Consider the following 24528-nt stretch of genomic DNA (forward strand, 5'->3'; position numbering starts at 1 on the left):
CTCTCAGGAAAGTGGTAAATAAAAGCATCTGAAATGCTTCTTTCCTGGGGAGCCTGTAGGCTATTTTGGTCTCTTTCCATTAAAATAGGAAGGCAGCAAAAGGGACCCTTTCACTGCAGAGCATGAAGCCTCCTCATTGTGGCAACCTTTCTCACTGCACTGAACCACATTGCTCCTCCTTTTTTTTAAACCATGGAAGAGTTTCTAAATTCTCATTTATATCCTCCTTCTTACCACATCTTTCACTATTTTAGCAAATTGCTGCATAAAAGATGGAGAAGCCAGCAGGGGCTGTGCCCACAATAGTAGTTGTGGTGGCATTGAGGAAATTAAAATGCCAGGGGTGTGCTTCTCCCATTAAGTCTAACATGAGAAATTAAGTGTGCACAGCATTGATGAACAGAAGACCCTGAAGGATGGGCGAAGTTTCTGACATGCCTGGAGGGGGGTGCTTGGGAAAGAGTAAAGAGGCGTTTGCATTCTGTAAACTAAGAAGCAGTTCCGAAGGGTGGGGGGGGGGGGGATTGTCAGGAATTCTTCCAAAGCCATGGGCCTGCCCACACCTGAATCAGATTTTGATGACCTCCCTCGGGCCCTGCCCCTTCCCCCCTCCCCAAAAGACAGTGTGAGCGGCAGTGAGCCCCGGTACTTACAGGAGCAGAGGATTTTAGGGCAGGAAAATGGAGACCACAGGCTCTTGAATGCCTGCCGAGTCACTTGCATCAGATTAGGAAGTGGTGATTGGAAGAATAAGATGTTTGGAAAATCTTATCATTCTCCTCCTCCAGCCCGTGTCTTTTCACTCCACATGCACACTCAGACCACCCCCTAGGACATCTGTCTCTCCAGGCTGCCGGGGAACCCTCACCGTGAGGGTGCTGGCAGCCACAGTGCCTCTTGGAGCCTGTGTAGCCGGGCCAGGTAGTCAGGCTCCTGGGATTAGGTTGGCAAGAGCATCTGTCCCCCAAACGGATCAGCCCACAGAAAAAGGGAGAGCGAGCAAGCTGGAAAATGGGTCCGGGACCGAGCGCTCCAGGTTCTTAGCATGTTCCTGGCGTATTCTAAAAGTGGCATCCACAGCAGAGAAAGTGTCCCAAAATAGCTCAGGCTGCCAATGCCTTGCTGAAACCTGAAAAAGAATTGCTGAATTCAAACATCTGGGTCTCTGTGGGTGTGTGATCAAAGTGTGGATTTGTTGGGGGGTAGGGGAGGAGGAACTCCAGCTATGAGCTTAGTAGAGGCACAAGGTCACCTGGGGCATGGCCTGCCTTCCCTTTGCCAACTTGCTTGAGTTGATTGGCAGCGTCAGAAAGCTTGCACATCCGTGCGGAGGCAGGGGACTGGTGGCAGGTCCCAGGGCTGCTTCTTTCATCCCAGGTCTCTGATGTGCTGACCCTCTAAAATAACAGCGCTCTATTTTCTGCATTTCAAACGAGGGGGACTGATACTGGGTGAAGGTCTCTTTAAGGTAATGCTTCAAAACTGGTGGAATTCCCTTTCCAGCAGATTTTTTCATTACCTTCAGCCTTTGGCTTTGGCGTAAGTCAATGTCAGCTTCTTAAAAGTCAACAGAGAAGAGCAAATAGTGGGGGCTCTCCATGTGACTTTGTTGGCATTGGGGCAATCTCCCGTCTCTGGCTTCTGAGCAGACGGCACCTGTACATCCTTGCCAATGATACTGAGAAGGATGAGGTCTCCACCCAGACATACAATCTCATTTTAGTATTTCCTGTGATCTCAGGATGCTCTCCTTTCATCAGGTATGTTGAGAGTTTTCGGGTGATCTGCAGAGAAAGTGGGTCAGTTATGTAGGAAGTTTAGCATATGTCTTCCATGGACCTGACTCGGGTCAAAGAAGATAAAGCACAGAGGTTGGGTTTTTCATTCCAGCTCGGCCTGATTTCTGCTGTGTGACTTGGGGCAGTCACTTCTCTTCTCTGGACCCTAGCTTCCACCTCTGTAAAATGCAAATAATGACAATCCCCATCCTAACCCTAACACAACAGTGTATGTAAAGATTAATGCAAAGAGTCAGAAGAATGCTACTATGGGACAGGCTTGTCACTCTCAGTAGATGGTGGCATTTTTTGGTTCTTCGGGGGACCCTCCTAGTTAGTAGCCACTAGCTTCCTGCATCAACGTGTGTATAGTAAGCCTGAAGCATACCATCGTACTAGACACTGTGGGCTTCATGCTTAAGGGTCAGTATCATTTCTACTTCCAAGGTGTGGGACTTGGGCTAGTTGCTTAACCCTCAGTAGCTCCATTTTCCCATCTGTCAAGTGGGTATGCAAACTAATAATAACATAGGTGCATAATTCCTTGTCTCCAGTCCTTGCAGTTAGGTGTCTTTTAGAGTTCAGGAGTTTTGGATTTTAGAAAAGTACTATGGTACATATCTGTTATATAACACCCATAGTGGGATCTGGGGCAGTCTCCTATGCCTGAATACATTAATATTTATAACTGGGATAAATTAATAGCCTGTTAATTCGAGTCCAATTTTGCCACTGAATAAACTTGCCATAAAGTTTCAGTTTTTGGAATCTCTTAGTTGTTAGAAAGGCAGGTAAGGAACTGTGGATGAATGAAAGAAACAAACAAGGCACCTGGATGGCTCAGTTGGTTAAGCATCTGCCTTTGGCTGAGCTCATAATCTCGGGGTCCTGGAATTGAGCCCCGCTTTGGGCTCTCTGCTCAGCAGGGAGTCTGCTTCTCATTCTCCCTCTGTCCCTCCTCTCTTGCTCATGTTCTCTCTCTCTGTCAAATAAATAAATTTTTTTTTTAAAAGAAAGGAACAAATATTTAGTGCTTGGCACATGCCAATTATTGTTTTAAGTAGTTTGTATGCCTAAACTCAATTAGTGAGACCCATAACCCTATGATATGGACATTACTGTCATAATCCCAAGGCCCAGAGAGATTAAATCACTCGCCGAGGGTCCCAAAGCCAGTACAAGATTGAGTTGAGATTCTAACCCAGACAGTTCAGCTTCAGAATCTGTGCTCTTAACCGCCTTCTCTATCTAGTCCATGGGGTTCAATTGAGGCTTTGGATGCCTATAGGGGCCAGATAAGTCATTGTGGAAAAGTAGAGGTGGCTGGGTGGGTACTGAAGCAAACTGGTGAGCCAATGCCTCACATACAGGAGAAGCATATTTAGCTCCAGCTGACTGCTGCCAGAACGAGGAGCTGAGTTTTTCTGTTTTCCCCAGAGGAGCCAGAAATCCCGCTCTTTATAGGAAGTCCCTGACTTTTCAGGGTTGGCAACTAATTTTTAAAATATGCTCAGAAACATTGTATGGGTCAAGGAAAATCTGTCTGCAGTCTAGACCCAGTCTGGGACCGCCAGTTTGCAAGCTCTGCAATGAGGAAATAGATATGAAAATGCTTTAAAAACTCAAAGACGTCTTCTAGAAATGTACGGTCTCATTTTAGGGTTAAGCTTTTCGTTGTTCTTGTCACCTCCCCCAACCCTTTGACTGTGGTCTCGTTTTTTTTTTTTTTTTTTGAAGACTGGTGTTCCTGGCCTGATGGAGATGAAAAGTCAGAATTCAGTGAACTCGAATGCTTCATTCCTTTGGCAGGCTGGATAAATGAGAAGCCTAGGTGTACTGGATGGGCTAAGCCTCAGAATTCCTGCCACACCCACGGGCCCCTTCTAAGGAGTTTCCATCCACAGACCCTAGCTGGGGGAAATAGCAGTTTCTTATGAATAGGTGGTTATGTTTGGTACCACGTGACCGAGCTTCCTCCTGGCAATAGCTGATTGAGCCAGGAGAGGGCATCTGATCCAAGAGCAGTCACTCTATAGGCTGGCAAGCAGCCTATGAGGGACCCCAGGATGAGAACTTGGCCCAACAAGCACAGTTGTGACTAAATTTGGGCCAATGAGAGTCTCGCACTTGGGGAGTTTGAATATGAGCTGTAGAAAGAGGGAACAGTTGACACCTGGAGCAGAAGGTGAACGCAGAGAAGCAGGTCCCACGAATAAGCAGGAGCAGGGGAGATTACTGAGCTTCACCTAGGTGCCAGACACCTGTCACATGTTTTGTTGTTTAAAACATTCCAAGAGCCTTTGAGGTAGGTACTATTACTCTCCCTGTTTTGTAGACAAGGAAACTGAGGCTAGGTAATTAAGTTCTAGGGTTGAAGCCCAGGCTTGTTTTATATAAAAATCAGGCTGTATGACTGCCCCCCCAAAGCCAGTGGTTCTTTATTTTTTTAAAGATTTTATATATTTATTTGAGAGAGAGAGAGGGAGAGACAGAGAGAGACAGAGATAGCGAGAGAGAGCACGAACAGGGAGGAGAGGGAGAAACAGGCTCTTTGCTGAGCAGGGAGCCCAATGTGGGGCTTGATCCCAGACCCCAGGATCATGACCTGAGCCAAAGGCAGATGCCTAACTGACTAAGCCACCCAGGTACCCCTAAGGCAATGGTTCTTAAGCTTTAGGGTTTCAGAATCACTTGGGTCAAAATGCAGCTTCCTTGGCTCCACCTCAGACCTACTGAGTCTGACTCTTGGAAAGTGGGGTGCATCCAACCTCCGCCCAACCTCCTCAAATCTGCATGTGCATTTTAGTAGTCCTTTTAGGGGGTGGCTGACACAGAGGTTCCCTGATCACACTCATCGAAATTCAGTTTGGGAAAGTTTGGGGGGGTACTGTGTACTGCCTTGACCTCATCTTCAAGAACAAGGTCAATGTCAACAGATGGGGCCAGACTCCAATTTAAACCCCTTGGATCTGGGGCTGATTCTGCAAGAGGATATCAGCTTGTCCTCTTTCCTGATCTGGGAGGTGAACCCCGACACTGGTTATCTCAGGGCAAGTGACAGGGCTGAGATGAATGCCCAGCAGTTTGTCTGGAGGACCCCATCTGCTCTGCAAGGTACAGAGCTCCCAGCCCACATGTGTTCACTAAGCATTTTCCACGAGGAGCACAAATTGCAGGAACTTGGGGGCATGGGCAACAAAGAACAGGAGAAAAAATGACCAAATACAGAGAGATGGATTGTAAACCATGGGATTGAAAATGTAAACCTAACTTCTTCGGCCGAATGTGGCCATTCTCAGCCCTACAATTATTGTGTAAGAATTCCGTTCACGCGTTTATTGATGCCATTGATAAAAATGTTGTACGGGACAGGATCAAGGCTGGCAGCCACTTCTTGGATTGCCGTGGAAAGAGCCCTACTCTGGCCATGGTATTGAGCCAGTTTTGAATTGATCTGCCTTTAGGAACTCTGCCTGGGAAGACGAGTTATGGTCTGAATTTTGCTTGGAGAGCCTTCAGCCGGAAACAGGTCTGTGATCCAAACACTTAATGGCATCAGGCACGTATCAGACATGAGGGCTACGTCGTCCAAGGGGTGGCATAGGTCAGATGTGTTGGCTAAGTCCTGTCTCAGCATGGCTTGAGTCTGAGCTTGGCCACTTTTATTTTTCTCACATTCATTCCTGTGGACGCTTTCTTTATCTAATGTGAGTGTCTTCACTTAGGCTAAGGTCAAACTCTGCTCTCCCGTCTTCTGGCCAGAGAGCCTTCCTGTCTTATAGGTATCTGATCTTATCTATGTTGATATTCTAGCTCTGAATGATTCCCTAAAGCAGGTCCTTGGACAAGTGCCCACCTTTCAGGAAAATTGCAGCAGCCCTCCGTGCAATGAGAATGCCCGAGGACTATGTAGTCCGTGTTCTGTAAAGTGAAATCTATTTATTTAAACGACTGTCCTTTATTCTGAGAAGATTGCCTTCTCTTTTCATGTTTAGAGAAAGCCCTTGCTTTTTTTTTTTCATGAAATGATAATTTGGGGTTGTTTTGTTTTGTTTCTTAATGCCTTTCCTTGGAAAAATCAAAATCCAGCAAAGTCCCCCATTTCTTTGCTTTGCAATAGCTGTGAATCTGGGAACCTGGTCTAATTGGTCCAGTTTTGCCAGTACCTCGAGGTACCTCCTCTGACCACTTATGTCCTAAGTGCTTATAAATTACCTGCTTCATAATCTGCAGCAGAATCTCTCCGAGGATTGACATTAAGCTTACAGCTCTGGAGTTTACAGTATACTGGTCTGTAGTTTCCTTATTGAAGAAAATTGGGACACTGCCCACTCCCAGTCCTCCGGTATCCCTCCTGTTCTTTCCAATTCCACAGATCCTTCAGGACAGCACCTAACATGAGGCAGTTCCGTTTGCTCCTCTTATAATGTTCTTATCCCTATAGAGTTGGACATGCATATACATGTTGTTTGGGGAATTTGCAGCACATCCAATGAAAGCGTAATTCCCAACTAACAGTCAAATCTTTCTCCTTGGAGCTCCCCGGAACACACCTACCCTCTCTTCCATATGACAGCCCTTCACAGACTTGAAGACAGTGTTGTGACTCTCCTGTGAGTTAAGAGCACCAGCTGAGTCAGAGAGACCCAAGTGACAAGCGCAGCTTCACTCTCTCAGCCGTGAGAGCCAAGGTAAGTAGCTTGATTTTATTTTCTCTCTACTTCAGTTCTTTCACTGATTTATAAAATGGGGTTTAAAAAAAACCACCCCACTTCATTGGTTTATTGGGCAATAAATAATGTGATGTATGTAAAGTGCTGCCTGGCAGGGTGAGCATTCAGTAAATACTGGCTATTTCCACCTCCCCTTCATTTATAAAGAGCCGAGTGGGCATTTGAAGCATCAGGGCTGTTGGGGAGCAAATAGGTGAGGAGAGTTTCTCTCTCCCTAATTGATCAGGGAAGGCAGAGGACCCTGACATAGAGCAGGCCTTTCTTTATCATTATCCCAAGGTGGTCTATTTTCACTTAACCAGATGCTTGTTTGCTAGGGCTGGGGGAGAGGATATTGTCGAGAATCTAGGGAAAGGTTTATTTTCAAGAGCTGGAGAGCTATTTGTTGACATATTGAACCGTCTCTTGTTTATTCTTATTTCCCCGAGCAGCTTGCCATGCAATCCCCCAAACTCAATTACCGTTTGTGAGGCGGCAGGATCATGACACCTCCTAGCCATATTGATCAATGCAGACTGGGCAGGACGTGAGGGACCTAAGAGATGCTAAGCAGCAACTTCTGGGCTTTTCTTTCCTTAGAAGGCCTCCCCTTTCTGTGTTTGTAGAGGCACTGACATTAATAGTCTGTGCCCCAAATGGACTGAGCATGCAGTGAGAACTGTGTCTCTCTCAGTAGCCTCCTTCGAAGTACGCTGATGACGACTGGTCACCAGCGACCAGACCTTGGAATCCTGGCGTGACCAGTGCCAGAATGGTTTTCCAACTGTAGCTCTTTGCACACACTGGGTTTTGCAAGCAATTGCATGATATGAACTCTGAATGCCATTGCAGCTAGAAAAAGTTTGGAAGGAGACACACCCAACTGTGAACAGACGGAGGAATGGGACTTGAGGGGATGGGGGGTGGGGTAGGCTCGGGACTAGATTTATTTACATGTAGAATTTCTTTTTTTTTTTTTACATGTAGATTTTCAAGTTTTTATCCTGAGACTATGTTCCTAGATTATTTGTGTCATTATCAGGCATAAATAAAAGTTAGAAAAATGAGAGATTGCTTTTCACAACAAAACAGAGCAGAACAAAATACAAAATAAATGCAAGCCACTGGATACATTTTTCAGAGGTCACTACTAACCGAGGAGCTGAAGAGCACAAGCCTTAAGTGTGTTGGGAGAGTAAGGTTGCTTAGAGATCCCTAGAGAGCGTGCAGGGAGAGCAGGAAAGAGGGCTAGACATAGAACCCCAGGGTAACACACCTTTTTGCAAAAGAAAAATAACGTTTTCCCCCTCAAATACAAGTAATATGGATCCATTATAGTTTGTATCTGTATAGTCTATACATTATAGAAAATACAGATAAGAAAACGATAGAAATCCCTTTTAATCCCACTGCTCAGGTATGGTCACTGTTAACATTTTGCTTTATTCTATATCCTTCCAGATTGTATGTTTTTCTATGCAAAAATACACATAGTTATTTTATAAAAATCAGCTTGTCATTTTCAATGGCTGCTACAAATCCACCATGATTTGTTTAACCATTACATGACTTGTGTTCTAACACTGGCATTTGAGGTCATTGCCAAATTTTTCTGATCATAAACAACCATGCTTTCTAGTTGTGTGAACTTGGGAAAGCGAATTAACCTCTCTGTGCGTCTGATTCCTCATCTGGAAATGAAGGTGATAACCATACCTGGCACATAGGGTTGTCATAAAAAGCAAGATCCTGTATGTAAGGTGCTTGGCACAGTAAATGCTAGCTTTCCTGATTAGGTATAATAGTAATAATAGCAATTGCTATTGTTGGTTTTCCCGTGAGTATCTCTTGGTATAAGGGAGAGTGGGGAGCTCTGGGGTCAAACGGAGCTGTGTGCTTTTGGTCATGGCAGTTCACCTCACTGGAGCTCAGTTTTCTTATCTGTAGAGTGGGAACTAATAAAACCTAGCTCACAGGGAGGCTGTCAGGATCAAATGAGAGAATGTAAAGCCCTCAGTGCCGTTCTTGGTCTATGGGAAGAGCTCAATCAAAGTCAGTTGGTGTTATTATTATTAATATTACTATCATGATTTCCATCAGTGAGTCAGCCACTGGTGGGGGGTGGAAAGAGGAAGATGGCAGGGAGTCTAGCACTTGTGGCATTTCCAGCCACTTGTCTGATTCCAAAGAGAGAAAATGATTTGGGGATCACATTGACCCGGGCCCAAATCTGAGCTTTGCCATTTGCTAGTTCTGGGACTTGGTTGCAACTTCTCTAAGCCTGTTTATCCATTTACAAAATGAAAATGGCATCGGTGCCTATGTTGTAAGTGTTGTCTTGGGTCCCAAAGGATATAACCCAAATATAGTGCTTAGCCTGAGTGGTCGAGTATTGTTAGTTGCTAATTATGAGCGTGGAAGGGTTTATAAATGACCTGAATGCCCCCCTCAAACCCTCAGACTCTGATTCCCTATATACCCAGGCTACTTAAACTTCCCCCCCTGAAGGCTTTGCCTTGCTCAGGGCTCAAGGACCAATTCGGCCCCTAGTCGGATGGTTAATAGAATCATGATTCGGACAGTTCGAGGGCTCTGGTAAACCTTTCTGCTAGTTCTACTCTGACCTTGTGCCCCAGATGTAGAAAGCAGGCTGGAGCCCTGCTTCTGTGAGCAAACCCTCACCTGGCATGCTCAAGAATGGTGTGCTTTTTTGCCGGCTGTCTGTGCACCCTAGAGCTTCACAGTCATATTCTTGCCCTGTGGCAGGGACACTGGTTGACAGATTCCCCACCGTGTATCTGACACTGGGGCAAATTGGCTTTTTGTTATTACCATGGCAGGCGTCTATTAATAGCACCACGGTCCATCCTCTCAAACCTTGCTCTCCCTGCACCTGAAACTCTTGGAACTCTCCGGACTGTTGCTTGCACTCGGCCTCTGGCCGTGGCTGTGGTTCACCTTACCTCTAACCTCTGCCCACACTTCCACATTATACTGGTGACATTGCCTGGTTCCCAGGACTCCTGGGTCTGCTCAGCTGCAGAGGATGTGTCTCATTTCTGTCTCATCTCTTTAATTGCGTGCATCTCCTCTTTTCCCTGGGACAGCCAGAGGTGGGCAGAGTGGGCTGGTGCAACTATTGGGGGTGAGGGGAAGTGGGGTGGAGTTGCATAGGCCAAGTGCTAAAGTGGAGCTTCTGGAGGGCTGTCAAATGAAAGGTGGCCAGAGGCAAATGTCAGAGCCTATATAGAGGCAGGAATCTGGGACCAGAGAGACAGAGCAAGCACTAGCAAGTCAGGAGCAGTGGGGCGGGTGGGCGGGCAGGCTGGCTGGCTGGCTGGCGGGCAGGAGGGGGGCGTGGCAGGGGATAGCTAAGGGAGATTGCAGAGAACAGCTGCTGGTACTGGGTCTTACTTTAATGAACTGGGCATGGGGCATAAGTAAACTGGCCAGCCTGAAAGAGCCAGGGGCGCAAAGGACATACTCTCTTCTCCCTAACTGGCAAGGTAAGATCTTCCTGGGTTTTGCCTGGTGGGAAACTGTAGCATGTTCAGGGATTTTTCTGAAGATGAGAAGTGGACATCTATGAATGGTCTTTTGACTCATCTTTCCCATTGCACCGATTATTGGAGTAATCAAGGTGCCAGCAGGAGGCTAGTATTTCTCTTACTGTGCCCCGTTTCAGGGCTGTCCAGGCTAGAGATGGGTGGGAGGGCTGTTGATGATGTGACTAAGAGGGAGAGAAGGCAGACACGGTGGATCATTACAGTACAGTGAGAGCACATTATGGCATAGTAGGGGGGCTCTGGCATGGAATGTACCTGGTGATCTGTGTGACTGCAGGCAAATTATTAAGCTTCTCTGGGCCTTAGATAACTTGTTTGTAAGATGAAGATGGAGTACCCAAATCTCTTAGCTTTGTTGTACGGACCAATTGAGATGGTGCATATAAGTGCCTAGTGGAGTGCTTGTCAGTCAATGCATGCTCAAGAAATGTTCACTGTTGGTCTTTCTGTTGTTAGTAATCTCATTATTATTATGGAGGCATAATGCCACGAAATTGATGACTTTTGTGACATTGTCAAATAAGTGTTCCATTTTTGGCATGGGCAGGCTGTGGGAATGCATTGACATTGTGTGATATGTGTGTTCCTTTCCAAGCTATGTGCCAAGAATCCCCTTCTGGGGCCACTTATGGGGGTGGGCAGGTGGGGGTGAAACTCTAGGACTGCCCACCCAAGCGTCATCAGAGAAACTTGAAATCTGTACAAGCTATAGACTATTCAAGAGATGTCGGAACAGTAACTTAATGAAGTGTTAGGGATGCCAAAGGTTAGACAACCCCGAGGAGGACGTGATAGTAAAATCATACAATTTTTACTATCACAGTGATCCTATTTTAGCCCCAACCTTGACTAATCTGAGAAAGCTGGTAAAATGGGAATAATACCATCACACAGGGTATCAGATTCAAATGGGATATTGCTTGCAAATCCCCACACCTTACAGTTTGAATTTGTATGCAGTTGCCTAAGTACAGTGCCTGGAACACACTAAGTGAGCAACACATGGTAATAGTAGTGGCTGTGGTGTTTGTCAGTAATGAAAAGGATACACAGGATTTTCAGTTCATGGAATGCTGTGATCATAAATAGGGTCTTCAGTTTGTGGCTCAGATAAGTGCCTTGCTTTTCCTGAGAGAAACCTTCAGGGCCATCAGAGTAGCAGAATGGAGACTCAACCCCGGGCAGGTCTCAATGAGCCCTAGGAACTAATGATCAGCCTGGAACAAAGGGCTTTCTCCCGCAGGTCCGCCAGTCCTTTGGCTGCCTTGTGAGTGCTCTGGTGGGACAGGAAGCCGTACTTCTCACAGTTTCCCACAAGGTGGCGCTGCTGCTTCATTTGATCCAGGCCGGCCCAGGCTCCTGTAGGCTGAGCTAGCAGAGGTTCATAGCATCTATAAATGGAGAGGTTGTGCTGTGCTGTGCTGTGCTGTGCTGAGCTGTGCTGTGTGACCAAGTGGGTTGGTTTGAAAACGATGGGGTGGAAGGGATCTTTGCTCCAGCTTTAAGTTCATTCTTGCTGCACAGCTTCTTTAGCCTGATGGGCCCATTTCTGGTGCCACGTAGCTGGCAACAGGTGTAAAAGGTCTCTGTCACAAATCTTTGGTCTTTTCCTCAATCTTTTCAATACTGGCTTTTGACTACTAAACTTGTTTCCCATTTACAGATTTTCTTGCCATTTGGGCTTCAGCAAGACTTCCTGATACCATCACTTTAGGGACTCTCTCCACATTATCTTGTGGCCATGGCAGATATGTCAATACCTTTACATTCACTCCGATTCAACAATATGCTGAGGGAAGAAAATGTTGACCCCCAAAACAGGGGGACAGCCTTCTCTGGACCAGTACTAGAGACTCAAGCGGAGGTCCAAATCCTGCATTCCCATGTACAGCCTATAATCTCAACATCAGCGTCAGACCCTGGAGGGATGTCTGCACAGTTGATGACTTCCCCAGCCTTTGATGCCATGTCTACCCCTCTAATGGGAGCACCAAACTCTGGAGCACTGTCCCCACCACTGATGCCAGCCTCAGACTCTGGGGCACTGTCCCCATTGCTAATGCCAGCTCCAGATGCAGAAGCACTGTCCCCTTTGCTAATGCCAGCCTCAGATTCTGGAACGTTGTCCCCATTGCTGTCCACTTCAGACTATGGATTAATGTCCCCAGGGCTGATGACAATTCCCGACTTTGGAACAATGTCCGCAGCACTAATGGCAGCAGCACATCCTGCAGAGATCTCACCATTGGCAATGCCAGCTTCATCCTCTGGAGCGATGTCCACACCTATGATGAGCACTCCATCCTCTGAAGCGATGTCCGCACCATTGATGCTGGCCCCAGATCCTGGAGAGGTATCTTCACTCCAAATTTCAGACATAAACCCTGGAGTGATGTCCACACAGCCAATGCCAGCTCCAGGCTCTGAAGCCATGTCACCACTGCAAATTACGGATGAAGACACTGAAGCAATGTCCAAAGTCCTAATGACTGCTTTGGCCTCTGGAGAGATATCTTCACTGCTAATGTCAGGCACCGACTCGGAAGCCATATCCTCACTGATAATGTCAGCCCTAGCTTCAGAAACATCAGTCCAGCAAGCAAGCACCCAAGACTCTGGGGAGATGTCCACTCAGCTAATGTCAGGCCCAGATTCCGAAGGAATATCTTCACCGCTAATGTCAGCTCCAGGTTCTGGAGCCATGTCTACACCACTCCTGTCAGTCCCAGATGCTGGGGAGGCATCCACAGTGCCAAAGGCAGCTCCAGACACTGAAATAGTGTCCCCACTGCTAATTACAGCCCTAACCTCTGGAGTGATGCCCACCCAACTGATGTCAGCCCAAGACTCTGTAGTGATGCCTCCACAGCTAACACCAAATCTAGAATCTCAAATCATGTCTACTTCACCAATGACAGCAGCAGCCTCTGGGGGGATGTCCACAGCACCAGTGAAAGTCTCAGACTCTGGACCAATGTCCATATCATGCACGAGAGCTCTAGCCTCTGGCAATGTGCCAACATTTCTAAAGACAGTCCCAGACTCTGCAGCATTGTCCACCCCACCAATGATGATCACAACCTCTGGAGCCATGTCCACTGAGCAAATGTCAACCATGGCCTCTAGAGTCATGTCTACACAGTTCACAATGGCCAGAACTTCTGGAGCAGTGTCTACAGGCTTTATGAAAGCGACAACCAGTGGGGCAATGTCCACACCGCAAATGAGATCCCCGGCCTCTGTGATGATGTCCACGCCCCTAAGGAGAGTCCCAGCCTCTGGGGCAGTGTCCACACACCCAATCACAGCCCAAGCGTCTGAGACGATGTCCACCCCGCAACTATCAACCCCAGCCTCTGGAGCAATGTCCACACTGCAAATGAGAGCCCCTGTCTCTGGAACCATGTCTATGTCACAGAAGAGAGCCTCAGCCTCAGGAGTGACAGCTGTACCACAAATGAGAGCCTCAGCCTCTGGAGCCATGTCCACCCCACGGATGACAGTCAAAGCCTCCAGAGCAATGTCTACACTGTTAATGAGAGACACAGCCTCAGGAGTGATGTCCTTGCCACAAATGAGAGCTATGGCCTCAGGCACGTTGTCCAAACCACTAACGACAGCCAAAGCCTCAGAAGCAATGTTCATGCAGCAAATCACAACCACAGCTTCTGGAGAGGTCTCCACCATGCTAATGAGAGACACAGCTTCTGGAGCTCTGTCCGTCCGGCAGATGACAGACATCGCCTCTGTGGGGATGTCCACACCACTAATGCGAGCCCCAGCCTCTGGAGACATGTCCATACCACAGATGACAGCTGCAGCTTCTGGAACGATGTCCATGCCTCTAATGGGAGCCCCAGGCCCTGGAGGAATACCCACAGCATTAATGAGAGCCACAGCCTCTGGAAAGATGCCTAGTCAGCCAATGAGCACCCACGACTCTGGAGGGATGTCCATGTCGTTCATGAGATCCATGACCTCTGGAGGGATGTCCTCACTGCAGATGCAAACACCAGTTTCTGACATGATGTCTACACCAAAAATGAGAGTCCCAGCCTCTGGGATGATGTCCATACCACTAATGAGAGCCCCAGACCCTGGAGAGATGTCTGCACTGCTCACAAGAGCTTTGTCCTCTGGAGAGATGTCCCCACCACTAATGAGACCCCCGGTGTCTGGAGAGAGATCCACATCTTGGAGAGTCCCAGCTTATGGAGCAATGTCTACTCCACCAATGATGGCTCCAGCCCCTGGAATGATGCCCATGCCACAAATGAGGGCTGCAGTCCCCAGAGCAGTGTCCACACCGCTAATGAGATCCACAGCCTCTGAAGTGATGCCCATGCCTCAAATGACAACCACAGCCTCAGGAGGGGTAGCCCTGCCACTAATGAGGACCCCAGCCTCTGGAGCAACATCCATGCCACAGATGATGCCTGCAGCTTCTGGAGAGATGTGCATGCTATCAATGCGAGCTCCAACCTCTGGAGTAATGTCCCCACCACTAGTAAGAGCCTCTGTCTCTGGAATCATGACCACACCACTAAGGAGACCTTCAGCCTCTGAAGCTGTGTGTGCAGAGATATGGAGCGGTCCAGCCTCTGGAAATATGTCCCCTGTGCAAATGAGAGCCATGGCCTCTGGAGAGATGTCTAAGCCATTAATGAGAGCCACAGCCCCTGGAACGATGCCCATGCCATTGATGTCAGCCGTGGCTTCTGGAGACATGTCTGTGCCACTAATGAAAAGCATGGCCTCTGGGGCAGTGTTCGCACTGCAAACAAGAGTCACAAATTCCGGATCCATGTCCTTGCCACAAACAACACACACAACTTCCGGAAGGATGCCTGCACCACCAATGACAGCCTCAGCTTCTGGAATGATGTCCATGCCACTTGTGAGAGCCACAGCCCCTGGGGGGATGTCCGTGCCACAGATGAGGAGCCCGGTCCCAGGAGCCATGTCCACACCACAGATGGCAGCCGCTGCCTCTGGAACGATGTCCATCCTGGAAATCAAAGCCACAGACTCTGGAGAAACATCTGCTTCTCATGTCACCATCACAGCGTCTGGATCAAAGTCCACACCACGCACAACTGCCCCAACCGCTGAAACAATGAAGCCACCACCAGAGGAAGTCCCATCCTTTGGCATGCTGACCCCAGCACTCTGTTACCTCTTAGAAGAACAGGAAGCAGCCCGGGGTGCCTGCTCGGTGGAGGAGGAGATGGAGGTCAATGAGGAGAAGCAAATGAAGGGCTTTTTGAACGACTCCGAGAAAATGGCATTTCTGGTGTCTCTGCATCTGGGGGCAGCGGAGAGGTGGTCCATCTTGCAGATGGAGGTAGGAAACCCCCTCTCCAATGAAAACAAATCCTTCCTGAACAGATCACAGGGCTTATATGACTCCCTCTCCGAGATAGACATCCTCAGTGCTGTTCTTTGCCACCCCAAGCAGGGCCAGAAGTCCGTCCGGCAGTACGCCACTGACTTCCTGCTGCTGGCCCGACATTTGTCTTGGTCTGATGCCATTCTACGGACCAGGTTTCTGGAAGGACTCTCAGAAGCTGTTACCACCAAAATGGGCCGGATCTTCCTGAAGGTGGCCGGCAGCCTAAAGGAGCTGATAGACAGGTCTCTCTACACTGAGTGCCAGCTGGCTGAAGAGAAGGATTCCCCGGGCAGCTCCAGCCAGGTTCTGCTGTCAGCCTGTAAACGGAATAATGAGGAGGCAATGGAGAATGAACTGAACTCTTATCAGCAGACCGAGGAGGTAATGATGGGGAAATACACTCAAGGGGAGTGGTGGGGAGTGATGGGGAATGCTCCTTTGAATAGAATAAGGAAGAGATGAGGGGGAGACGTTGAGCTTCTAGCCCATAACCCCCAAGCTGGAGTTTCATCAGTGGCCTGGCTAGGCAGTTATTTGGGGGTGTATTAACCACTTTGAAGCAACTCCCCAGCTCCTGTTCGTGGGAGCCTGGAGTGGCTAAAGGTCTATGTCTTCTGATTGTGAGGGAACCAGTTGGGGCCCAACTCACCAATTATCCTAAGGGAGGGATCATCTTTGGATCATCTTTGGGGGGGCTGAGTCTTACCTACAAGCACATGTGTTGTGTACCCAGATCACTAGGGAAATTGGCTAGCCTAGTCCTCGGTCACAGATTATGCGCTAACATGGTATATGGTCAAGCCAAGTTTCTTGAACTGCTAAGTTACTGACAGTAACCACGCAGAACTCCCTTATCATAGTAAGTGTGGCTCTTACCTCTGCTGGTTTTTGTTTGTTTGTTTGTTTGTTTTCTCACTCTCAGCACCAGCATGTTCCCAAACGCTGTTACTACCTGAAAGAGCATGGAGACCCTCAAGAGGGTCTGCATGACCACCTTCGACAGAGCACAGGCCATAACAAGGCCCCCACCAACAAGTAATGCTTTCTGGAATCTTCTCCTGTGATGTCTGACTCCGCTGCTAACTTGAGGACTGGTTCCTGGACCCATTCCATTCAATTACATCATAAATCTTGTGGCCTTCCCCCCTTCAGACTCCCCCTCCAGGCACATCCCACCCACCCCCCAACTCCCAGTTGTTTGACTTGTCCTTCTCTTTTACTCCACATGCCTATGACTTGCCCTGACAATCAGAAGTGTGGACTTCAAGAGTGTTTGATGTGTGAGGTTCTGAACTCCTATTGCCATTGAGGCCAGCCCTAGTTCCTGGTCCAGGGAGAAGTCTAGGCAGGAGAAACCATATCCTACCTCAAAAACACCTTAGAGTGTCTTGCCACATGTCATCAGGCAAACGTGAGGAAGCCCTGGTCCCATTTCACCTGGCAGGGGAACCTATAAGGAGAGTGATGCCCACTCCTAAACCACCCTTTTCATATGCCCCAACTCATAGCACCCAAAATGGGTCTCCAGAGCCCTTGCCCTGTTAATAGTCTCCATCTTGAACCATTCATTTTGACCCACAATAGTAATCATAGTAATGGCTGACATTTACTGATTATGTATTATGTCACAGGTACTGGCTAATTGACAAGCACCATCTCACTACATTCTTATCATAACCCCCAATTTGTTCTTGTGTTGTCAACTTATGACTTCTTGATCTTTTGTTTATGGCCCTTGTTTTGTTTCTCAGTGTCAAATTGCTAGCTCTGACTCTTGGTGGCCCCCTCAGTAATTAAGTGCCCCTGCTCCCCTTGGCTATTGTGCTTCGTGGCCAGCACTCTTGATAAAGGTCTTGTCTTTAAACAGGCATAGATAGTTAGAACTTACTATGCACAGTATTTGCCTTCAGGTTGGTAGGATTGTGGGTGTTCTTACTTTCCTCTTTCTACTTCTCTGTACTTTCCAGATTCTCTGCAGTAAGCATGTATTACATTTGTAATCATAAAAGTCAATAAAGTTCATTTATGAAAAACAGAATTAACTGTGGCTGACAGAATTTGATTCATGGAGTCCTTCATTCAGTCAATATTGTTTGATCTAACATGTGTCAGCCACTGTTTTAGGGACAGATAGATAAAAACCCTGATAGAATGAAAACTCCATTCCCGTTGAAGGGGTAATGAGTGAGAAAACACATATGTAAGATGGACTGAAATAATGGTAAAGGCTATGAAGACAAGAAGTCAGGATAGTGGGGAATCTGACACTAATAGGGCCAATTTATTTATTTAGTAACAGTCCATGTAATTGGGTTACTCATAGATCTTTTAAAAACAGTAGGAGCGGCATGATAAGAAACATTATAGAAAGCTAACTTGACCACAGTTTGGAGGCAGGATAGGGGAAGGGGTCAGAGGGCAGTTGTGAGTCCCCTGATGTAAATAATACAGGTAACTGTCTTGCCAGCTCACTCAGTCTAGGGCTGGGGCAGTGGGGATGGAAAGAGAAGACAGACACCAAATTCTCTCTGAGGACCCACATCTGCTGCTCCATTACCCTAAACATTGGGTCTGATTCCAGGAAGAGAAAAATGATTCTCAGAAAAAAACAAAGGTTGGCAGACAAATTAGTAGCCCCATGGTAATAAAGATAAGAATCTGGCTCTGCAGGCTGCCCGATGTATCAATCACCAGCAATGGTGCCTCTGGAAAAAAAGAGGGGCAATAAATTGGGAAACCCAACTTTGAGGCGAGGAGGCAGTGGGCCTCGGGGGAACCAGCTTTAGCCTCTTCTCCGACCCCGTTGGCTCACAATGGCCCACTCACAATGGCCCAGAGTGGAGTTTGGATCTCCATGTTCAGCCAGGGTTGCTCAGCAAAGCACTGTCAAGCTTACTCTCTACTGAAAAAAAAATGGATGTACTGAATCATGATTGGTGTCTGGAAAATGTATTTGGGAAAGAAAATGTCTTAAAATGGAAATTTTTTAAAGGAATTTTTATTGATTTTTTTAGAGAAGGAGAGAGAAGGGCAGGTGAGGCAGAGGGAGAAGGAGAGAAAGTATCTTAATCAGGCTCCACGCATAGCACAGAGCCTGATGTGGGGCTCGATTCCACGACCCTGAGACCATGACCTGAGCCAAGATCAAGAGGAAGACGCTTAACCGACTGAGCCACCCAGTGCCCCCAAACTGATTTTCATTTAGCCACGATCTTAGAGAGCAATAGCAATTATTTTTTAAAGAAAATTTCATCATTGAAGTATGATGAAGTATGAAGTTGGCATACAGTGTTATATTTGTGTTCAGATACACAACATAGTGGTTCAACTATCTGATATATTACTCAGTGCTCATCACAATGCGTGGAGTCACTCTCTGTCATCATACAACATTATTACGATATTATTGCCTATAGTCCCTAGGCTGTACTTTTCATCCCTGTGACTTATTTATTTTCTAACTAGAAGTTTGTACCTATTAATCCCCTCTTTTCCTTCTTTTTCTCCCTATTTTTCTTCCCTTTGCTTTTGCCTCTCCTCTTTTTTAAGTTAATGTCCCTAGAGGTAAATGGAACAAATGAAGCCCAAGCAGACCCTGCCAGAACTTGATCCCTGCTCCTCTACTCACCCCAAAGGTTATATTTAGAAATGCTTCAAAGCCGCTCAGCATCTACAGAGTTGGACTATCCCATGCCCAAGTACTCAAGACAGTTTTGTCTGCTGTAAAATAGTGTTTCAATTTTCTCCAGGCCTCACTGGTCCCATAAGCAGTAAAAACTCAGATGGCACTGGCCCCTGTACCCACCTGTGTGTTCCACAACTTTAAGTCCTTGAAGGTTTCCTCCAGGGATCTGTGGAAGACCCTGGCAGCTTCCTGTGTTCTGAGATAGTCTTCTCCTGTTGTGCTCTGATTCCTACCCTGCCTCATGGCTGTCTGCTACCGACATTGCCACCTGTGGATAGCTCCTCTGTCCCAGCTGCTGGTAGGTGCCTCTGGCTGTGGGAACACAGAGTTCCCTGCTGAGGTAGGACATGAAATGGTGCTGCACTCCCTTCAGGTAGCTTTGGCTGAACTCACTGGTGGTTCACAGGGGTGGGGGATGGGGTGTGGTGGTGACGGTAGTAGTGGTGGCAATTCTCCTCCCCTTCTGTGCCACACTGCCACTTTGTCACCCAGACACCAAAACATTGCTTTTGCCCTGTATCCCAATGAGGCCCATGGGGGAAGAGTGGCTTCAGCAGCTTCCTGTGACAACTTCTCCCAGCTACACACTACCCTGCCACCCATTGCCCCAGCTCAGTGTTGGAGTACAAAAGCCATCGAGTCCTCTAACCAGACCCAACCTCCAGCTCCCATTTTCACATCTCCATCCAAGCTCCTTGAGGCACTGTTAAGTCCACAATCTCTTCAAAACCACTATCCTCCATGTGAATAGACACCAGGAACTCTCTCCACACACACAGTCCTGGGGCCTCTCTTCCAGTTGGGGGAGAGAAAATGTCACCCTGTCCTGTTCCTCTACCTTCCTGCCATTCTCTCATCCACCAGTTGGTCTCTGTCTTTGCTTCTCAAGGACCAAGAGTGTATAAAACCTCTTAAAGACCACTTTCTCCAAGCAAGTATAGACTTGGGCAGCCACTGAGTGTCCAATGCTTCAGTTTCTGGACATTCGAGTCTCACTTTGGGCTCAGACAAGATGCCATTGCCCTGGACTAGTTTGGTCGGCTCAAATACAGGAGCTCTTCCTCTCAACCTCATTCTCCAACCATAATAATTACAGATAAAATAGCTTACCCTGCCTAAGAGCTATAGAGGGATATTTTGTTATCCTTATGGATCATGGGCTTCCTTCCTTCTCACCTTGTCTGAAAGCTCTGTGCATCTTGAACACATGCAGGGTGGGGGAGGCAGGCTGCTTGATTCCTTTGTGATCTACTGGAGGCTTTACAGGACATTAGGTTTCGTAGGCCACTTTACCTCTCAGGGCCTTGGGTACTCAAATGAAAATAATCATCACGGGCAGCCCCGGTGGCGCAGCGGTTTACCGCCACCTGCAGCCCAGGGCGTGACCCTGGGAACCCCGGGGACCCTGGATCGAGTCCCACGTCGGGCTCTCTGCATGGAGCCTGTTTCTCTCTCTGCCTCTCTCTCTCTCTCTGCATCTCTATGAATAAATAAATAAAATAAAAAAAAAAGAAAATAATCATCACACTAACCTCATGGCATCGTGGAATAAAGCCTGGAAAAGTGTTTGGAAAAAGCAAATGCAAGACATACCAATATAAGATCTCTTTATTACCTGGCAACTTAAAGCTCAGCCCCAAGGAGGTTGGGAAGAGGAGGGTAGGGCTCGTTGGGACATCTTCAGCATCCAATCTCTTCAGGGTTTCTATTTAAACTGTGGAGGAAGATATAAAAGAAAATTCTTGACTGAAGCCTGGCAAAAGCTACATTTTCAGATGAGTATCTATTGAGTATTTACCAGAAGCTCAAGCATTGGGCTAACTTCTTTACGTACGTTGTCCCATGTCCTCTCCAAAGCAACTGTGAGAGGTGGGTACTCTCATTAACCTTCTTTTACAGACTGAGAATCTCTGGCACAGAGAGGTTGAGTAACTGGCTCAAGGCTCCAGAGCTCAAAAGTAGCAGAGCTGGGATTTGAATATGTGTGGTCGGGATCCAGAGCCCCCAATCCAGTATGTATACCTGGCTTTGTTATTCAGACCGAGATGGCTGCTGTGAAGATTTACCCTGTGCCCCCGAACAAATGTGCCACCCAACAGCAGCCAACATTTGAAACTCAAAGTCTGGGGTCTGAACAAAAATGGCCCTGATTTCCCCTTTCCCTGTCTTAGATCCAGATGTGAATCCTCCTTGGGGTATCTGGGGAAAGTCTTCAATATTCAAGGGAAATGGAATAATTGTGGGATGCTTCTGGGCTCAGGAGATTCTGCCCAGGGGCTAGCTGCAGCCTCAGAGTGGAGCAGCCTCTGTTCTGAGCTCAGGGCTAGGAAGGAAGCTATGATTCTTCCCTGGGCATCTTCCCATTGAGAAAAAAAAAATCATCCTGGGCCCGGGCATCTGTGGAAGGGTGTAGGACTCCAAAAGTGGAAGGGATTTTTGTGGCTGCACCAAGAACTGGCTTTTCTTTCTCAACAGCTATTTTTCCCTCTTGTCACTTCTCTTTTGGGAAACAGAAGAGGGGTAAGGAAGGAAGATGACCTATTATTTGAATACTTCGCTCCCCTCCTTTCCAACATCACCCTCCCCATGGAAGGTGATCATAATTCCAACACTGGGTGAATGCATACATTAAAAAGGCACCAGACATTTCCAGTTTAAACAACTTGATAGAGATAATCTGGAGTGGCTTCTCCCATTACAAATGCAAAGACATGCTGGTTAAAGTATGTCTGTATTTATAGGGGGTGGTGGTAGTGGGGACTCACAGCTGAGTTGCAAAAAAAGAAAGGGAAATCCCCAGTAGCAAAAAAAAAAAAAAAAAAAAAAAAAAACTAAAGAGGGGCTTTAAAGGCAGACCAATAAACTCTTGAGCCTTGCAGGGTGGAAATGGTAGAGTTAGAAGAGATTCAGCCTGGCTGACAGTAGAATACTCACACAAAACTGTGAACCTCTGATCCTACACACTGCTAACCTATCACTAAAGATTCAGTATGAAATGTAGACATTTTCTAACAAAGACTGAGTCAAATCATCATTCCTACAAAAGGTGCTGCTCTTAGAGCTGGGCTGGGCTTGGGAAAGCTGGCAAGATTTAAAGAGAAAGAAGTTCCTGCTGTTTGACAACCTTTGCAGAAAATTTCACTGGTCTAAGCACTGGGTATTGAACAAACTGACTGTGGCTTTCCCACAATACCCTCTAACATCTTTTTAAAAGTTCAGCTAGTTTTTGGTCAGAACTTTACTGAGATATAATTCATGTACCATATACCTCACCCATCTATTTTTTATTTTTGTTTTTGGTAGAGAAAGAGAGAGATAGAGTGCAAGTAGTGAGTGGGGGTGAAGAGGGGCCAAAGGAGAGGGAAAGAGAGAATCTCAAGCAGACTCCACACCCAGCACAGAGCCTGACACAGGGCTTGATCTCATGACCCTGAGATCATGACCTGGGCCAGCATCAAGAGTCAGATGCCCAACTGACTGAGTCATGAAGGCACCCCTACTTCACCCATTTAAAGTGTATAATGCAAGATTGTTGTTGTTATTTTTTAAGTATGTTCACATAGTTGTGTAACCATCACTGCAATATAATTTTAGAACATTCCCATAACCCCCAAAAGAAACTCTGTACCCATTAAGCAATCCCTCCCCAGGCCCTCTTCCCCCAGCACCTGGAAACCACTAACCTACACTTTCTGTCTCTATAGATTTACCTCTCTGGACATCTCAGATAAATGGAATCATATGTGGCTTTTATGGCTGGCTTTTTTCACTTAACACAGTGTTTTCAAGGTTCACTCATGTTGCAGCATGTATCAGTAGTTCATTCCTTTTTTCCAGATGCATAATATTCCATTGTGTGTATATACTATGTTTTATTTATTCATTCATCATTTGATGGAGATTTTGGTTGTTTCCACCTTTTGGCTATTATGAATACTGTTGTTATGAACATTCTTCTTTAAGTTTTTGTTGAAACATTTATTTTCTAAAAAAATACTTTATTTAAATTCAATTTGCCAACATATAGTGTTAACACCCAGTGCTCATCCCATCCAATGCCCTCCTTAGTGCCCATCACCCAGTCGCCCCTTCCCCCCACCCATCTCCCCTTCTTCAACCCTTTGTTTGTTTCCCAGAGTTAGGAGTCTCTCATGGTTTGTCTTCCTCTCTAATTTTTCCCCATTCAGTTCCCCCACTTCCCTTATGGTCTTTTTCACTATGTGGAAACATTTCTGATGCAAACATAACTAGGAGTGAAATTGCTGGAGCATAAGATCATTCTATGTTTAACCATTTGAAGACTTGCCAAACTGTTTTCTGAAGTGGTTGTACCATTTTGTATCCCCATCAGTGGTACATGAAGGATGCAAGTTCTCCACATCCTCATCAACACTTGTTACTATCTCTTTTTGATTGATAGCCATCCTAGTGAGTATCTCATTGTGGTTTTGAATTGCATTTCCCTAATGGCTAATGATGTTGAGTTTCCCTCTAATATCTTTTTGCCACAAACTCAACGATCTTGCAACATATTACCATATATCTTGTTGAAAGCTTCACTTTTGGAGAGGGAGGAGCTACTATTCCCTTGCTATCCAGCCCACCTCCAACTATACTCTTGCTCCAAAATTCTCAGAATTAGAGGGGAAAGGTTTAGAAGGGCAAAGTCTCATGGTGCCATGGAGACCCATAACAGCTTTCTTTTTTTTGCTGCTTTCTGGAACAGAGATTGCTCAGAAGAAAGGTGAGTGTGGGCTTATATTTTAGGGTTTGCTGGAGGCCCAGAAGCCCTAGGTCAAAAGAAAATTTTCAGGGGCATGTGGCCTCTTTACTGTGGATTCTTCCTCCTTTGACCAAAATTAAAAATAGCCCAAATTAATAATTTATTGCTGTGTTCTTCTATTGGGCTAAGACACCACTCAGATTCTCTCCATGACCCAATCTCTCTCTGTCTCTCTCTTTCTCTGTCTCTCTCTGTCTCTCTGTCTCTGTCTCTCTCTCACACAGACACACACACACACACACACACACACACACACAGAATGAAACAAGATGAAAATATCCATTCCAATTCCACCTGTGCCAGCGACAACATGTGTGACCTTGGGCAAGTCATTTGACCATTCCGGACCTCAGTCACCCCATCTTTGTCATTGTTTGATTCTTATTAGAGGTGATAATTCCTTTTCTGTTTAGACAGGCTCTGGGTGTAGGAAGATGTTTAAATAGCCTAGGAAGAGGACTTCTGGGTGGAAGCCCAGTGTGAGCTATTGCTAGAGGGCAGCATTGTATCAATAATTATTCTAATGACACTGGCTGAGGTGTGGTCGCCTCCGAATTCTTTAATTAAAAAATGTAGTATTTTTTTTAAATGTAGTATTATCCTCACTCATAA

At 46.7% G+C, this 24528-nt stretch overlaps 2 protein-coding genes across 2 annotated transcripts in view; one reads left to right on the forward strand and one right to left on the reverse strand.

Annotated features, from left to right (window-relative positions):
• The window catches only part of AMMECR1 (AMMECR nuclear protein 1), a 232883-nt gene extending 231877 nt beyond the window's left edge, over nt 1-1006 (reverse strand). Inside the window, exon 1 of the mRNA XM_035711827.2 lies at nt 654-1006. The gene's annotated coding sequence lies outside the window, so the exon portion shown is untranslated. The remainder of the gene's footprint in view (nt 1-653) is intronic.
• Nucleotides 1007-6295: 5289 nt separating this feature from the next.
• RTL9 (retrotransposon Gag like 9) lies at nt 6296-17486 on the forward strand. Its single transcript, XM_025431800.3, has 3 exons — nt 6296-6469; nt 11720-15829; nt 16371-17486. The coding sequence occupies exons 2-3, from the start codon at nt 11798-11800 to the stop codon at nt 16485-16487; spliced, it is 4149 nt and encodes a 1382-aa protein (XP_025287585.3). The 5' UTR covers nt 6296-6469; nt 11720-11797; the 3' UTR covers nt 16488-17486.
• Nucleotides 17487-24528: the final 7042 nt, after the last annotated feature.

The sequence above is a fragment of the Canis lupus genome, chromosome X (genome assembly GCF_003254725.2).
Source record: "Canis lupus dingo isolate Sandy chromosome X, ASM325472v2, whole genome shotgun sequence".
Taxonomy (NCBI): domain Eukaryota; kingdom Metazoa; phylum Chordata; class Mammalia; order Carnivora; family Canidae; genus Canis; species Canis lupus.

Coding starts and splice junctions, on each gene's coding strand:
- RTL9 (XM_025431800.3), top strand. CDS start 11,798: ATGGCAGATATGTCAATACCTTTACATTCACTCCGATTCAACAATATG. Junction 15,830..16,370: donor CTTATCAGCAGACCGAGGAG/GTAATGATGGGG, acceptor TCTCACTCTCAG/CACCAGCATGTTCCCAAACG.